This window comes from Balaenoptera musculus, chromosome 3, assembly GCF_009873245.2.
Source record: "Balaenoptera musculus isolate JJ_BM4_2016_0621 chromosome 3, mBalMus1.pri.v3, whole genome shotgun sequence".
Classification (NCBI taxonomy): domain Eukaryota; kingdom Metazoa; phylum Chordata; class Mammalia; order Artiodactyla; family Balaenopteridae; genus Balaenoptera; species Balaenoptera musculus.
The window spans coordinates 126,728,165-126,745,856 of NC_045787.1; the positions used below are offsets into that span (position 1 = coordinate 126,728,165).

At 44.9% G+C, this 17,692-nt stretch overlaps 2 protein-coding genes across 9 annotated transcripts in view; one reads left to right on the forward strand and one right to left on the reverse strand.

Moving 5' to 3' along the window:
- SLC36A1 (solute carrier family 36 member 1) overlaps positions 1 to 17,692 on the forward strand; it is a 286,699-nt gene that overhangs the window by 103,746 nt on the left and 165,261 nt on the right. The window lies entirely within an intron of this gene.
- FAT2 (FAT atypical cadherin 2) overlaps positions 1 to 17,692 on the reverse strand; it is an 82,417-nt gene that overhangs the window by 37,105 nt on the left and 27,620 nt on the right. For 2 of the 4 annotated variants that reach the window (XM_036848422.1, XM_036848426.1), the window contains exons 4-10: positions 14,126 to 14,223; positions 12,451 to 12,762; positions 11,248 to 11,458; positions 9,562 to 9,701; positions 8,633 to 8,914; positions 7,356 to 7,566; positions 30 to 4,088 (exon numbers count right to left, since the gene is read on the reverse strand). In XM_036848422.1, coding sequence (XP_036704317.1) covers positions 30 to 4,088; positions 7,356 to 7,566; positions 8,633 to 8,914; positions 9,562 to 9,701; positions 11,248 to 11,458; positions 12,451 to 12,762; positions 14,126 to 14,223 — 5,313 coding nt within the window. The remainder of the gene's footprint in view (positions 1 to 29; positions 4,089 to 7,355; positions 7,567 to 8,632; positions 8,915 to 9,561; positions 9,702 to 11,247; positions 11,459 to 12,450; positions 12,763 to 14,125; positions 14,224 to 17,692) is intronic. The other 2 variants (XM_036848424.1, XM_036848425.1) reach the window with 2 other exon arrangements.

The following is a 17,692-nucleotide window of genomic DNA, read 5'->3' on the forward strand; positions in this document are numbered from 1 at the left end:
TGCCTCTGTTCCAAGATAGGTGTACTTACCTGTGATATAGCAGGTGACCTGTCTGTTCTGCTCAGAGATATCAGCATCCAAAGTTTTAAGAGTGGCCACAGGTTCACCAGGTTCGCTGTTCTCAACCACAGATCCTCTGTAGTCTTCAGAAGCAAATCGGGGGGCATTGTCATTCTCATCTGTAATGGAGACTTCGACCAGGACCTGAGAAGATAGCTGAATGGTCCGGCCATGGTCATAAGCCACAACATAAAAGTGGTAGATCTGGCTGGTCTCACAGTCAAGCTCCTGGAGTGTGGTGATCCAGCCAGTTTCACTGTCAACGGCGAAGAGCTCATGGATATTGCTGCCAGGGTCCACTGGCAGCCTATAGCTCACCTGGCCATCATTCCCAGTGTCCTGATCATTGGCAGTCACTTGAATGACTGAGGTCCCCACTGGCATATTCTCAGTGAGAACAGCCTTATATGGATCAGCCTCAAATACAGGCCTATTGTCATTGACATCCTTCACTTGGATGTTGACAGAGACCAAGGAACCCAAGTAAGTGTCATTATGGGGGCAATGTGCCATCAAATCAATCTGGTACCATTTGGTGGACTCATAATCCATGGCCTTCCTCACCTTTAGAACCCCTGTGTTTTGGTCCAAGGAAAAGATGCCATCCTTGTTGCTCTCTGGTGTGGTGCCCTGCACTAGACTATAGATGACTGGATCTTGGGCTGCCACTGCTTTAACAGAACCAATTTCAGACCCTTCTGGAAGGTCCTCTGATGCAGAAAAAGTATATAGAGGTTCAGAAAATTTGGGCAAGGATACTTCATTAGGAACCACCTGAAGTCGTAGCAGCATGAGAGAGTTCCAGTGAGGAGGGCCCCCATCTTGGGCTTTGATTTTTAAGTCAAAGGCCCGATTTTCCAATCCCACCAGGCTCTCTTTCACCTTGACAACACCAGTGATTGGGTTGACTTCAATGACCTCTTCTTCCAAGTCCTCCACTGAGTCCACTGAGTAGGTGACATCTGCATTCCGACCTTCGTCTGCATCATAGGCCAGCACCTGGATGACTGGGGAGTCTTTACTGATGTTGGATTGAATGGATACAGTGTACTCAGATGCTTTGAACCGTGGGGGGTTGTCATTTTCATCCGTGAGAATGATCTTCACAGTGCAGAAGGCCACTCGTCCTCCTCCATCCTGAGCCATGACCTTAATAGCAATGACTCTTTCTGTGGAATTTTCCCGATCCAATTTCTGCAGAGTGGTGATCTGGCCACTGGGGTTTATGGAGAACTTCTCACCTGCTAGCTTATTGATGATGGTGTAATCTACAGTGCCATAGGGACCACTATCTTTGTCTATGGCTAACAACTCAATCACCTTGGTTCCCACCTTTGCATTCTCAGCTAATTCTGCCTCATAAACATGCTGCTGGAACTCTGGGCTGTACTTGTTGGCATTTGTAGTATTGATATACACAGGCACAGTTGCTCGGAAGACCCCATCAGAAGCACCTACCCTCAAATTGTAAGAAGAGTACAAGTGCTTTTTGCAAAGGTTGAACATAGAAATTATTCCCGATGAACTGTTGATGGAGAAGTGCCTGTCCTGGTTGCCAGAAAGAATCAGGTACTCCAGACGGGAAGCGTCCCTGCTGTCGGGGTCAAGAGCTTGGACTTTGAGAACCAGGTGTCCACAGGTTGCTAGCTCACTGACATTGGCTTCATAATGAGGTTGCCTGAACTCTGGGGGATTGTCATTGATGTCAGACACATTGACAACCACAAGGGTTTCGCCAGTTAGTGGGGGGTCACCTCTATCCATGGCCCTGACCTTTACATTAAAGTGTTGTTGGGCTTCATAATCCAGCTCTTGAACTGTGGACATCTCCCCCGTGCTCCCATTGATCTGGAAGAATTTGGAAACATCCGAGCCATCGTCTACAATCTGGTAAGACACATCACAGTTCTGCCCTGAATCCTGGTCAGAAGCCAACAGTTGGATCACAGGAGTCTGAGCAGGCAAACCTTCTGAGATTGAAGTGGTGTAGACCAATTGAGAGAAAGTGGGAGGATTATCATTGACGTCCTCCACCAGGACTTCTACCGTGGCTTCGGAAAATGACCCCAGAGCTGTGTCTGTGGCTCTGACTGTGAACACATGTTTGGTCTTAGACTCATAGTCCAAAGGGCCTGTCACTGTTAGGACACCAGTCTTAAAGTCAGTGGTGAACAGCATCAAGGGCTCTTCCTCCACAATGTTGTAGATGAGCCGGAGTCCCTCTGGACTCCGGGCCTGGGTGTGGAGAATTGGGGTATAGAGTGTGATATTTTCAGGCACTCTGACTTTGTAGTAAGGACTCTGAAACAGTGGGTTGGATTTATTTCTCACAATGACAAGTACCTCTTCCTCAGTCTGGAGGGATGGGGTTCCTCCATCTTGAGCAATGACTTTGAGGTGATACTTATTTAGAGCTTGATAATCAAAGGGTTTCTTTAATGATATGTCCCCAAGATAGGGGTCAATTCGAAAATATCTGTAATCTTCTGCAAATGCATATGTGACAGCACCATTCACCCCCAAGTCCTGGTCAGTGGCAGATACCTGAAAGAGGACGTCCCCTGGCTCTGTGCCATCTTGGATGATTGTGTGGTAGGGCAGATGTTTAAATTCAGGGCTATTGTCATTGACATCCTCAACAGAGACTTGGACCAGAGCCTGAGCCACCCGCTGAGGTGTCCGACTGTCCCTCAATTCCACCGCCACCTCATGAGTGTCCTGCTGTTCTCTGTCAAACGCCACACCTCTTGTCTGCAACACGCCTGCTGATTTGACCATATGAAACATATCTGTGCCATTCAAGAGAAAGTAAGATAGGGTGTCATTCAAACAATTGCCCTGGGCACCAAGAATCACCAGTGCCTTTCTGTCCAGCAAATTCTCCTTCACTGTTGCCCTGTAGACATCCTGGTCAAACCGTAAGCTTGTGTTAAGGGCTTGTGTCAAAGAAATTTTTACTAGTGCAGTATCTTGATACAGGCCATCAGAAGCCTTGATGATGAGCTCCCGAGAGAGTTCCAGCAAAGCAGGATTCAACACAGATACACGACCAGTAATGGGATGGATGGCAACAGCTTCATCAGCATTGCCAGTTTTGATGCTATAATTGACTTCTGAGTCATCATCACTGGCCTGCACCATGAGGAGCTCCATACCCCGGTGGATGGGCTTCAGTACTGCTACTTCATATATCTGGTCTGAGAACCTGGGAGGACAGTCATTTATATTTCTGACATTGATTATGACCTGGGCAGCCGTGGGTGCAAATAAGACAGGGCTTCCTTGGTCATGGACAAAGACGTTGAATTGGAAAGAGGGCATGCTCTCGTAATCCAACTCTAATACAGTGGTTAGGGTTCCCATGCTGGGATCGATTTTTAAAAACTTCAGAGCTTCTGGCTCCAAAATTTTATAGACCAACAAGGAATTAGCTTCTTTGTCACTGTCAAAGGCACGGATCACAAGGGGGTTGTTGTTTTCATCCACTATCATGCTGTTCAGTGCAGCTGCTTCACTAATTTGGCCCACAAAAGTCAACTTTGAGAACGTGGGAGCATTGTCATTTTCATCAATGATATAAACAAGAACCATGACATCAGTAAATGCACCTGCCATATTGCTGCCTCGGATTTTCAGCTGGTAGGATGAAATTTTCTCATGGTCCAAGTTCTTCTGGGTAGAAATGAGTCCAGAATATGAGTTCATGGAAAATACACCATTCTTGTTTCCCTCTCTTAACTCATAGGTAACTTCTGAGGAGCTTGTAGCTGAGATAAGGAGGATTGGGGAACCAACAGGGATTGATTCAGGGATCTCTACAAAGTACTCGGAGTTTGAAAAGATGGGGGCACTGCTATCTGAGGGGTAGACATGAATGATCACTGTAGCCAGGTCATGCCATTGTGGGGAGCCTTGATCTTCTGCCTTCACTGTCAGAGTATACTGGGCATGATTTGCCTGATCAAGTGTCTGTGCTAGAGTTATGATGCCTAGTAGGGCATTGATGTTGAAGAAACCTTCGCTGTTCCCTGAAACAAAAGACAAGATAAATTGAAGTTTACCACACCCTCAAGAGGTACCAACTAGGCTTTCTAGATCAGTAAAAGGCAATCGCACAAAAGTTGGACAGGGCAAAATCCACATCCTGCCCCACCCTGGATTTAATTATGATATAATGTGTAGGGTAGATATATACTTTACAAAATTCCTTATGTGGTTTTCATATTAGGTGCTCCATAAACAGAAGCTTCAATGATCACTAAGTGTTTGGGCTGCAACTTAAGCTATAAACCAAAGCAGTAGTAGGTTTTTGGAGCAAAGAAACGAGACATACTTTGTAGGAAAAGCACACTCCACTCTGTATTTCAGTGTTGACTTTTACAGGACAAACTTCAGTTACATTATTTAGAATTTTAACCCATTCTTTAGATAACTTGTAATAGCTTTGATTATATACTTGATAGATGAATATTGTAAATATGGAGTCATAAATTGTCAAAACTGATACGGACTGGAAAAACCACCTTGTCTAGTGCTCGTATAGTCTATTGTGGGAAAGTCCATTGTCAGGCTTGGGAGTGAGTGGCAACGGGTTGAGTGGGGAGGGACTGGGTAGCACACACAGATCTTGAGACTTCTGATCAAATGCCCTTTCCACCACACCTGGATTTCCTAAAATTCAGGCATTCTCACACCACCTTTACAATTTTTTTTAATATTCAGCCACTACCTATACAATAGTATAGTATATGATTTATATCATTATTTAATGGATATTTTACTCTAAATTGGTTTATTTTTTAAATTTAAAATATTTTTAACAGGCAACTTTATATTGGTACTTTAAAAAGAAAACCATTATTGCTTGTCATAAATAAGAGGTTACCGTAAAAACCAGTCAATGGAAAATATTTTCTTAAAATCTATTGCTTGCTAAAAGGGTCTGGGCCTGAGAACTACAGGCTTTCTTTGGCGAAGAGTAGAGAGTAGTAGAGAACTGAAGAGATTCTAGTACCCAAAGGAGTCTTCCTTGACTTATGAGGAAGCCCAAATGAGAATCGAAAATGGAGTAATTTCTCCATGTCTGATTACCTATCATTTTTGTAATCCTTTTTAAATGTAATGTTTATTTAGATAAATACATAGTACCATTTCAAATTTAAGTTTTGAGGAAAGTTGTGATTATGCGACATTACATAGTTCACAAAAGATAATGTTGAAAACTAATCATATTTTCCTAAAAAAAAATTCTCAAAGTTATCACAGTTTTTAGAGTCTGACCTTACTTGGACTGCAACTATCCTTTTTTTCCTTTCCTTTTTTAATACTGTGGTAAGAACAGGTAACATGAGATTTTACCCTCTTGAATTTTTAGAGATTATAGTACAGTATTGTTAACTATAAGCACAATGTCATACAGAGATCTCTAGAACGTATTCAGCTTGCATAACTGGTACTTCTTTCCAGTTTTATTGAGATATAATTGACATATAACATTGCATTAAAGGTGTACAACATAATTTGATATATATATAAGTATATATTGTGAAATGACCACCACAATAAATTTAGTTAACATCCATCACTTGACATAGTTACAAATACATTTTTTTCTTGTGATGAGACCATTACCTGTTTAACACCATGACGTACACCTGAATAATTTTGCTCAGGGGTACAGGTCCTTCACTCAGAGGAGTACTGCTTATTACTATTCTTATTTCATTTATCATATTTTATGATATTTTATTATTTCAGTGGCAAAGTAAATAGCCAGGCTTTACCACAAAACCTTCCATCTTATTCTCCCACTCATGGAAGCCCTTTTCCAGCTGACTAGTGAGGTGATTTCCCAATTTGCCTTTGTGATACAAATCCTACGTTCGGTCAAAGAACATGGTTTTAATGAGTAAACAGCAATTTAAAAGTAGTTCCATTAAAAGTAGCCAAGTAAACTATTTAACATAATCATAATTTTTTATTTTACTGCTGAGAGAAAAAATTAGGGAACAAAATCGTATATTCATTTTGATCTTACCACTGCAGAAAGATGCATAGAATAAAATAAGAGGGAAATACATGAAATTATTTTCTCTAGGTCATGAGAACCATGTCTGAATGTTATTTTCTTCTTCATACATTCCTGGTTTTTCCAGGTTTTAAAGAATCAGCATGTGTTACTTCCATAATCAGAAGAATATTTTAAAACTAACCCTATCTGTAAAATAAAATTAATGATATCAATGAGGTTGTTAGTGAGATAAAAGATGTGATTATACTTCATAAGTCACAAAAAGTAAGCAATTAATGGGTTATAATTTGTATTATTATTCCTCAGGGATGAATAGATTTCTGCCGTATGACAAGGTATGACAACTTCCATTTCTTCAAAAAAAGAAAATGTAAAAAGTTCTGAATCCTTAAAGTATATAAGATACTGACAAGCAATAAATGAACATTATTATGCCCCTTTAGGGCAGAGAGCAAGTCACTCTCATCTTTGATTGTCCGCAGCAGCTAGCTCTATGAAGTATTAATGAATATTAAAGATAACAATAATAATTAAATATCAATTATGAATTATCAGACATTACATAACTGAGAGCAAAATTTAAAGGAATACAGAGTGTTACAATTGTGTGTATTTTTCACTGGCATTCTCTGTCATCGACCTTAATCTAACCGTGATTAATTAGTTGGGTAGTGGATATTATCATTTTTGTCCTATTAACTACTTATAATTAACCCTTATCAATGATAGTAATAACCCCTAGCACTTGTATAATATTTTACAGTTTACAGCATGTGTTAACATACATTTTCTCTTTTAATCTTTACAACGAGTTTCTGGCACAGATAATATTCCTATTTTTAAGGTTAAAAAATATATAATAGATGTGAAATCATGATGTGGCCTTAGAAGAAAATACTCCTAAAACTATGCCGTATATCTTATCAAGTATTTATAGGTCCCTTTTATTGTACATACACAAAGATGTTATCTTTTAAAATGTTGCATGGACTTCATAAGCATCCTTTACATGCGTGGTTGTTGGTGAATATATATGTATTCTCTATGTAAATTCTCCCATAACTTGAGTAATCCTTTGTTACTGTTCTTTCCACCTTTGAAAGTGCATTAACTTAGGTCACTATAGTCCCAGGGAGTGCTTTAGAATGATAATTTGCCAAAGCTTAGCGAGCTTGGCACTTGAATAACTTGCACATCCATGCCTCTGGTGCTTTCCCTTACTGCCAAGGTCCCTCCCCTCATGTCCCGAACTCAGGCCTCTCACCTTTGAGGAGGGAGTAGTGGACCTCAGCATTGGCTCCCCGGTCACCATCCATGGCTCGGATCTGGAGCAGCTCTGTTCCGGGGGCTGTGGTGTCAGAAACACTCATCTCATAGTGGAGCTGGGTGAAGTGAGGAGGGTGGAGGTTTCCATCCTCCACGTGAATGGACACCCACACAAAGTTCCTCTTGATGGGCATCTCCTGGTCGCGAACCTGTGGGTCCAAGGGGTCAATGGGATGAGCAGCAAGTGGAATGGGAGGAGGCACGGTTAGATTAAGGTCGATGACAGAGAATGCCAGTGAAAAAGGCACACAATTGTAACTCTCTGTATTCCTTTAAATTTTGCTCTCAGTTATGTTCTTTTTTCTTCTTAAATAAATTTATCGATTCGTGATTATTAGGCTTAGCTATTTTCCGGGATAATTCCATTTCAGGAGAAAGGCAGAAATAAGCAGAGAAGCAGTATTTTACAAATTGGTTCTCAGAGAATATTAGTTCTTCACGATGTCAACACGTTATTCAGGAAAAAAAAAAAATTCTATGGTCAAATAAATTTAGGGAGCACTGAACTAAAATGAAGTTGAAGTTTTCTTTGCTGCAGGACTTCTCAGAGCCTTTAATATATATTTAAGTGCCCAGAGGATGATAAACTAACACATAAGAACCTTGAGTCGAGAAGGCTTGGCTCTGATTTGGGTTCCATCGTAAAGAACTATATGATGGTGAACAAGTCTCTCTTCCTCTATGGGCCTCAGGTGTAAGATAAGAGAAATGGGTGGGACCAGGGCTGGGACTAGAGTGAGGCAAATGAGGCATGTAGGGCATAAATTTAAGGAAGCTCTCTCAGGGTCATAAAACTGCAGGCACGTGACCCTAAGAGTCAAGTCCTCCTTCATTTGTGCCCTATATACCTGCTTGCTCTGGGTGGGATGGTCTCTGTGTCCCTCCCAGCTCTGACGCTATGTGAGTTTGTGTGATCATGCAGTCATGGCGCAAGGAGAGAATTCTTGGGGGATATTTGGAGTGAGCCCAGAAAAAGCCAAGTTTGCAGGGGGTTCTTTGGCAGCTGTCCCATCTCTTTCCTCACTCCCAGGCATCCGTTATGGAAGGTGCCTCTGGCAGGCTGTGAAATGTCACAGCTCATCTCATGGATTATCATTATGAGCATCAGTACATCTGGCTCAGCAGGAGAAAGGGAACCTTCAGCACTCCTCCAAGCATGTCCACCCCACACATCGCGTGCAAGCACATCCTTACCCAGTTTTTCAGTTAACTCACCATAACTGTCAGTGTGTGCTGGGAAGGCCCCGAGCCCAGGTCCAATTTCCCCACAGTTACCAGGACACCACTACTTGGGTCCAGCTGGAAGAGGCTGGCACTTCCCGGGTCTTGGCTGCCGTGTATGGTGTAGATGAGGCCCTTGCCCTTGTCTTGATCAGTAGCCTGGACTTGGAGGAGCTCAACCCCAGGCAGTGTGTCCTGGGGAACTCTGACCTCATAATGAGGCTTCAAAAACTGGGGCCGATGGTGGTTAACATTGGCAATCATGAAGATGTAGACCTAGGGAGGAGAATGAAAGAGAAGATAGACTGTAAGCTCCAGGGGGTCAGGAAACTTGTCTGTCTGGTTCTCCACCATAACAACTGGGCCTGGCACACAGCAGTCACTTGATAAATATTTGTTGAATGAATGATAGGATTTCAAAATCACAGGGCTTTCAGATGGTATGCAGTTCCGTGGTTTTCAAAAACAATATTCTTGTTAAAGGGCCTTTTCTTCAGATGTAATTTTTTGGGTGAAATTCCAGTATATGAAACAAATAAAACTGGCTGAAACCAGAGTAGAAATCCAGAGCCCCACTTACCATCATTCCTTATGTCTATGGTAGCCCCTGTGGCACTCTACCTTTAATTAGAAACTGCTCATTTAGACAAAACCCCTCATTATATAGAGATCCACAGTGGGAACAAGATTTCTCCCAAGATCACAGACATAGAGAGTGATCAGACAAGACTAGAGCACAGAACCTTGATTCCAAATTCTGTGTTCTTTGAGGTACACCACATGCACAGAGAGCCTTCTGTATCCTCATCCCAACCAAAGAGGTCCCAGTGTGCAATGGTGGCACAGTGGTGAGCACAGCTGCCTTCCAACCAAGGAGGCCTCCCATCTCCTCTCAACTCAGGGTTCCCAGTGAGGCCTCTCACCTGGGTGTCAATGGTGTAGGACCCATCAGTCACCTCCACCGTCAAGTTATAGCTTGACCTCCTCCTTGTATCGAGAGGCTTGGCGATGACAATGCTGCCTGTGGTCTTCTCAATGTCAAAGTCCATGTCCTTGTCCCCACCTGGACGGGTGGTAGGAGGAAAGCACACACGACCTCAGTGATGTAGGCAGTAGTAACACAAGCACTATGGGATGTGGCTGGCAGATCTAGAGGAGGTGGTAGTTGATCCTCTCAACTTATTGTCAAATTATTTTGAAGATCCAAGTGATGATTCAGGAAAAGGTACACTTATAAGGACTGAAGAGTCCCAGAGGAAGACCAAAATTTGCGCTAGAATGTATTCTGCTACCAGCATTGAAACATGCAGGAGTAATGGAGCTCTGCATCATGGCTTACAGGTAGTTTGCATAGTCTAAAGCAGTTTAGACACAGGAAAAAATGGAAGTAACTCTGTTCAACAAGAGGGAATTGTTTTAATAAACTATGAGAATCCAAAATATAGAACTAGCATGCAGCTATTTAAATGTCTGCTCGTAGAAATTTGTTTAGTGACATGGAAATATGTTCATGATATATTATATTTTAAAAGGTTATATGACAATATTTTCATATAACCCTAAGTGTATGGGTGTATAAAGGAAAAGACTAGAGGGAAACATAAAAATGATAACAGGGGATTATCTTCGGATTGGTGGGAGTTAGGTGATTTTTATTCTCTTCTCTGTACTCATTTGTGTTTTCTAAATGTTCTATAAGAAAAAAAGTCAAATACTTAAAAAGAGCAGTGAATCGGAACTGGAAGTAAATCTAGGAGGTCAAAAAGCTTGAGACAGGCTGGTATCCAACCTCTGAAGCAGGCTGGGAATCTCTGTAATAGGACTTCATGGTTCAGGGGGTACTGAAGCTCTTAGATTAGAAATTCTTGACCTGGAATCCCTGGCTGGGTTTCAGAGAATCTATAAAACCCCTAAATGTGCATGCAGGGGTGTGTGTGTGTGTGTGTGTGTGTGTGTGTGTGTGTGCACGCACGCACAATCGCATGCATCTTTCTGAGAAGAGGACCTAAACATTCATCAGGTTCCCAAAGGAATCTATGAACCATGCCCCACCCCAAGATGTTTAACAAAATCTTGATTTAGAAACAGAAAGGAGTTTCAGAGGAGGCCATGAGAGCTTGGACCCAAGTTTCTCCTACTACAAGAATGGACCATTTCCCTGATCTTGAGGATGGAACCTGGGACCAGAACATTAAGCAGGGCCCCAGGGTACAGCTGGCCTCAGGCTCATGGTCAGTGAAGTCAGCTCTACACTGATGTTCACATTGAGGCAGAAGAGGAAACATAAAACTTGTGCTTTCTCTTCTGGGTCTCTCTGGACCACTGTCTTAGGCCCCTCAGGAACTCGGGATAACTGAGGCCCTGTTTGGCTCTGGCTGGGGTTACCAGTGAGACCGTGGAGGTTGCACCTGAGATCACAGCTGGTGTGAAGGAAAGCTTGGCAGAAGCAGTGGTCTGACTACCCACTGCCCCAAAGGACCAGGGAAGAGGCAATCACCACTCATGGCCAAAACAGCAGCTGCCATGGAGCGTGACCTTGAGAGGGCTCAGAAGGATTGTGTCCTAAGGACTAGGGCTGGTCTGCAAGGATGGGACCCTTGGACCCTCACCTGAGATGCTGAACCAGAAGAGACCAGGTCGGCCCTCGACACTGATGACTCCCACCATGTGGTTCACGGGGTCTGTCTCCATGACTGTAAAGCTGTAGTGGGATTCATCAAAGGCCAGTGGGATGGAGGAGGGCCGGGGCTGGGGGATCCACTCAATGTGCAGCCGGACACTGGCCGAGAGCGGTGGCTGCCCACCGTCTGTTGCCTTGACCTGAAAAGAGGCCGGAAGTTGAGACTTTGACTGTAGGGTTGGGGTTAAGAAACAAGAAGACCCAGGTGGCCAGGCCAGGAGACAGAGCACCCTGTGACTGACTGAGCTGGCCTTTCGTCCACTGGTTCATCCATTCGACACACAGCTGAGAGCTTACGTAAACAGGCACCAAGCCAGTTGCAGCAGGCACAGTGGTGAACAGAACATAGAACTGTGCTCCAGAAACTCATAGGCAGTAAAAAATGAATCAAAGCCACTGTTACCTGAAGGCTTTGTGTGCTACTTCCTGAACTGGACTTTCCAGGCATGGGCCCTTTACCCTTCCCAACAGCCATCAACATAACAAACTAGAATTTATTGAGCTCTCCCTATCATCAGGCCCTGCTCTAAAAGCATTGTGTGCAATACCTAATTTAATCCTATTGACAGCCCTCGGAGAGGTACTGTTATCACCTCCCTTTGGCAGGAGGAAACCGGGGCTCACCATGGTGAATTCACCTGCCTGGGATGATGCCTGGCCAGCAGTGAGGCTGGGGTTGGATTCAGGCTACTGACATGAGAGCCCAGGCCCTAGCCACTTGCTCTATTGGCTTTCTATAAGGAAAATGTTCTTATGCCCATCTTACAGATGATGAAACAAAGGCTCACGAGGGTTAAGTGACTTGTCCAAGGCCACAGAGTTGTAAAATGGCAGTGCTAGGATTGGAAGCCAGGCTTATCTTGATTTCAAAGCCCTGCTCCTCTCACCAAAATCTTTATCTCTAAGAATAGGGTGGATTTCCCAGGCAAGGACCTTATTGCCCTCAAAGAGAAAGGCCCAGAATTCTGATCTTTTGGCTGAAGTCGGGATTCCCAGTTTCTTTGGGAGAAAGCCCCGGAGGGGAGTACTGCCTCCATCAGGCCTGAAGGCTGTCTCCCTCCTCCAGTATCCTCAAAGAAAATCCCTGACCAGGTATGCCACTCCCCCTCCACGGCCTCCATCCATCCCTCACCGTTAGGATGTTGTACTCTCCAGCTGGGAAGATGCTGCTGGACGACACCACGCCTGTGACCGGGTCGATACTGAAGCCCCCCTCGTCACTCTCCTCGATACTGTAGGTGACTCTGCCATTGAGACCCACATCCAGGTCTGAAGCCACCAGCCTGTACACAGCCCCAGGGGTCAGTGGGCTGAGCCTCTCTGGAAGGCGGACATTGAAGAGCTTGTGGGAGAAGACAGGGGGGTTGTCGTTGATGTCCAAGATGTGGACCACCACCCTAGAGGTGGACCTTAGGGAGGGCTCCCCGTTGTCCAGCACAGTCACCTGGGGACAGAATCCAGTGTGAGTTGACAAACGCAAGGCAGTGAATATGTATCGCCACCCACCACAGTTCTGCCACTACCCCTGCTTTCAAAAGCCTGGAAATACCAGTCCATCTGTTGTTTGGTATACACTCGTGATTTTTATTATCATAACCTCACCTTCTTGGAACCCAGCTCTCTGGTAACGTCGCCCACAGGAAAGCGAGCAAGAACAGAGAAAGAAACCAGAAAGAACTGGAAGAAGAGTCGCAGAGGCTCTAGACAAAAGCTAGAAATCTTTACTCAGGAGGCAAATGGCCATTTCTCGGAGACCATTTACTTTTTATTTGCTCGTAATTCTGGTAAGCTTTGTTCTCGCTTTCCTTAAGCTACTGGAGGTTAGAAAAAAATAATTGAGGAGATGTTAATGGAGGCGTGGGCGGTACCTTTGGAGTCAGACGTGCCGCCCAATGCATGAAATGATATCAAGAGACAGAGTAAAGGCACGAAAACAATTTCAGAATCGGGCTGTTTCAGGTAGGGGCAAATCATCCCATGCATCAGTATGAGAAGGGACATTTCCACTTTAAATGATTCCGAGTTCTTAATATATTCTGCTGTCTAAAGATAAATGTCTCTACTGAACTATGGAGAATGCCTCAGTCCCTAGAGGGTCATTTGGCTGCTGCTTACTAGTAATGCCTGTTTCATACAAAGGGAACGTCCAGAGCCTGGGAGCATAGAAGGCAAAATTCCTGCTGAGGAATATGTGTCCCTCCCAGCTGACATCTTTAAGACTAGAAGAGATGCCTGTTCATTAGTTGTGGATAGTGCAGGAGGGGGTATAACTAGATTCCTTCTGATTTAATCCCCTCTGGGTCAAGACCGACGCCTCTCATTGGAATGGTCACCAGGGATGCTTATGTGATTTCAGAGATGTCCTAGAAAGAGCACAGAGCTAGAGGACAAAGGTCTGGGTTTTCATCCTGGCTCTGCTACTGACCTAGTGTTTGACCTTGGGTGACTCTCTCTAGAGCGTAGGGATGGACTGGGAAGCAGACCGGACAAGTGCATAGCCCATGTGTACTGCTGCGTCTTCCTGTACTCACTGCAGGCATTGCTAATCCATCAGTGCTTCCTATCCAGCCCTCACATGGTTTCAGATTCCTTCCCTTCACAGTGCTCGAGAGCCAGCGAAGACCCTGAGAGTCTCCACCACCAACCACAGCAAGGCTCAGCTTAAGCAGCAACTCCTCTCTGAGTCAGCACCCTCCTCAGCCGCTGCCTGGAAACGTGCATGTGGCCCCAAGGCGTGGCTTGGCTCCAGCCTGGCCTCCTGCAGGAGGTTTTCAAATCTAGTGAATGGGTTCAGCAGCATCACTCACCTCCAGGATGTGTTCATCCTTGTTCTCTCGGTCCAGCTGCTGGGCAGTGGATAGGAGACCTGGGGGAGAGATGGTTGCAGGGAGACTGGAGCAAAGGGCTCCCAGGGCCATTTTATTTTTATTTATTTATTTATTTATTTAACATCTTTATTGGAGTATAATTGCTTTACAATGGTGTGTTAGTTTCTGCTTTATAACAAAGTGAATCAGCTATACATATACATACATCCCCATATCTCCTCTCTCTTGCGTCTCCCTCCCACCCTCCCTATCCCACCCCTCTAGGTGGTCACAAAGCACCGAGCTGATCTCCCGGTGCTATGCGGCTGCTTCCCACTAGCTATCTATTTTACATTTGGTAGTGTATATATGTCCATGCCACTCTCTCACTTCATTGCAGCTTACCCTTCCCACTCCCCGTGTCCTCAAGTCCATTCTCTACGTCTGCTTCTTTATTCCTGTCCTGCCCCTAGGTTCTTCAGAACTTTTTTTTTTTTTTTAAGATTCCATATATATATGTTACCATACGGTATTTTTCTCTTTCTGACTTACTTCACTCTGTATGACAGACTCTAGGTCCATCCACCTCACTACAAGTAACTCAAATTCGTTTCTTTTTATGGCTGAGTAATATTCCATTGTATATATGTGCCACATCTTCTTTATCCATCCAGCTCTCAATGGACACTTAGGTTGCTTCCATGTCCTGGCTGTTGTAAATAGAGCTGCAATGAACATTGCAGTACATGATTCTTTTTGAATTATGGTTTTCTCAGGGTATATGCCCAGTAGTGGGATTGCTGGGTCCTATGGTAGTTCTATTTTTAGTTTTTTGAGGAACCTCCATACTGTTCTCCATAGTGGCTGTATTAATATACATTCCCACCAACGGTGCAACAGGGTTCCCTTTTCTCCACACCCTCTCCAGCATTTATTGTTTGTAGATTTTTTGATGATGGCCATTCTGACCGGTGTGAGGTGATACCTCATTGTAGTTTTGATTTGCATTTCTCTAATGATTAGTGATGTTGAGCATCCTTTCATGTGTTTGTTGGCTATCTGTATATCTTCTTTGGAGAAATGTCTATTTAGGTCTTCTGCCCAGGGCCATTTTACTGGGATGAATTCAAGGGTTACATTCAAAGCCTAGATCAGAATTCTTCTCGTCTTTGGAGAGCAAGAGCATGAAGGAGAAATGGAACTCTGGAGAGAAAGGAGGGGAAGAGAGGAAGGGGAGAGGACAGCGGAGGTGATGGCATGAGCGGAGGTTCCCACCTACTTCCTGCTTTCACCATGAGGAGGGTGCTGCTGAGCACAGTATATTGCTGAGTGAAAAAGGCAGCTCATCAGGAGTTACAACAGGGATCACGGTCACTGCCTTCAGTTCACGAGAAATCACAAAGGGGTGGCTTTTTACTCCTTTGTTGTAATTCTCTTGTTCATCTGAGACCTAGGACCGGCTCTTCCCATGCCGGGCTGGCACAGATGAGCCAGAGGAGCGCTCCTCTGTAAATTCAGGAAGGTGAACTTAGTGATCTGTAATTCTGGTTTTCATTTTCTAGACACTATGGCTATAAACTGAGGCCATAAAGGCGAGAAGGTGCCAGTTCTCTGCAAGCATCAGGAAAGTCAAGCTCAAGGTTTTCGGGGGCCCGAAGGGACATCCACGCCCATAGACTGAGAGGTCCTAGCTGGGTAGGGAGGTCTCTTTTCGATGAAAGCAGAGCTATTGGTAGGGGGTCAGTGGGTGTTCTAAAAACTTTCAGTAAGTCTCTTGATCTTGTTTAGGCAATTAAATGATGGAGTAATGGACTGAAGTGTGGGGATAGGGGCTCCATGAGAGAAACGGGGATCCGGTGTTGGGGATGAGGCGTCCAGTGCTGGAAATGGGAGTGTGGTGTGAGGAGTGACCTCTGTCTGCGCCATGTTCCTGCCTTCGTGTCATCCCGCCTTTTCTTCCCTCAATGAAGGCAGGCACGGGAGGAATCCGAGAAGGCTCCTGGAAAGCCCCACAGCTAGAGAGGAAGATGCATTCCTCTAGGACAGAGTGAATATTGTTTCAGGTGCCCCACCCAGCTTGGCCCCAAGCTGAGGGGCCTCATGGGGAAGGCCCAGCATCCGGGTGCCCCCCAGGAGGAGTGTGGGGATGAGAGGGCCCTGGCTGGGAGCCTTCCTTCCGGCTCAGTCCTGCTCTCCTCCCGCTGCTGGTCTCTCTTCATCCCCTCTCCCCTCTCTCTGTTCATCCCTCACCATCCTCCTTCTCTCTGCCTTCCCAGAGCTTCCTCTCTCCCTCCCCCCTCTTTGCATCTTGGAATCTGTCACTCTTTCTCCATCTCTGGTTTTTCTTTTCTCTCTCTCCCTTCTCTCACCACTGCCTCCCCCTCATCTTCTCAGGGCCAGTGTCCCTGGAATTGCTGCCTGGCCTCCTGGGCCATTGCCCCTGTTCTCAGCCTCATCCCCCCTCTGAGGTTGGTGTCAGGATTCCCAGGGAGTGCCTGTGTAGGATGGGGACATGGCGGAACCACCCCCAAGGGGCTGTGTGAGGGTCCACCGAGGACCCTTCCTGGCACGAGGCGGGCATTCAGCCGATTCAGCTCTTATCTTTCTCTCCTGCAAACAAATGTCCCACTGTCACCCCATCTCAGCCCCTTCCCTCTCCCTCCCTTCCCTCATCCAGTGGTTTTATAACTACTGTTGATTCCACCTCTAATGGATTCTAGATTCTTCTACTGTTTTCACCCTGACCCACCGCCATCTACGTCTTACCCCACCTACCCTGCCAGCTTCCTCTCCCCACTCTGCCCTTCCTCAGAATCATAAGAGCCAGCACTCACTGAGCTCTTACACGTCCAGGTGTTCTTCAAAGCTCCTTATGTATCTCCATCTATTCACCCATTTAATCTTCCCAACCACCAAAGAGGTAGTTATTATTATCTCCATTTTACTGGTGAGCAAACTCAGACACAGAGCAGTTAAGTAACTTCCCCAAGATCTTACATTTGATAAGTGGTGGAAATGGATATGCCTTTAGAAAATGGGCCTACTTGCTCATAAAAGACTAGTAAAGACTGAGGAACGGTCAGACACTGGAGACCAAGGACACGTGAGGACTAGAGGTAGTGTGAGGTCCTGGATGGGAATAAGGATGTTAGCAGAGAAAACCGGGGAAATCTTAGTAAAGTCTGTATTCTCCTTAATAGCCTTGTACCAGTATTCATTCTTAGTTTTGATAAATGTACTAGGTTAACATTAGGGGAAGCTGAGTGATGGGTGTATGAGGACTCTCTTTGCAGCTCTCCTGTAGGTCTACAATTATTTCACCATTAAAAATTTTTTAAAGAAGAAAAAACTAAAAGGAAAAAAAGAAAAAAAGAAAATGGATGTACTTGCTCTGTCTTCAACAAGACCTGGGTCTTCTTCCCTCCTGCTATTTCTCCTGTCACGGTCCTTGCCCAAGTGCCCTGCCAGACTGCTGCTTGTCAAATCCTCCACATCCTTCAGCTCGGCATAGCCACCCACCCCTGTTCCATGAAGCCGTTGCTGGTCTACCACACTGAGCAGCTTCCT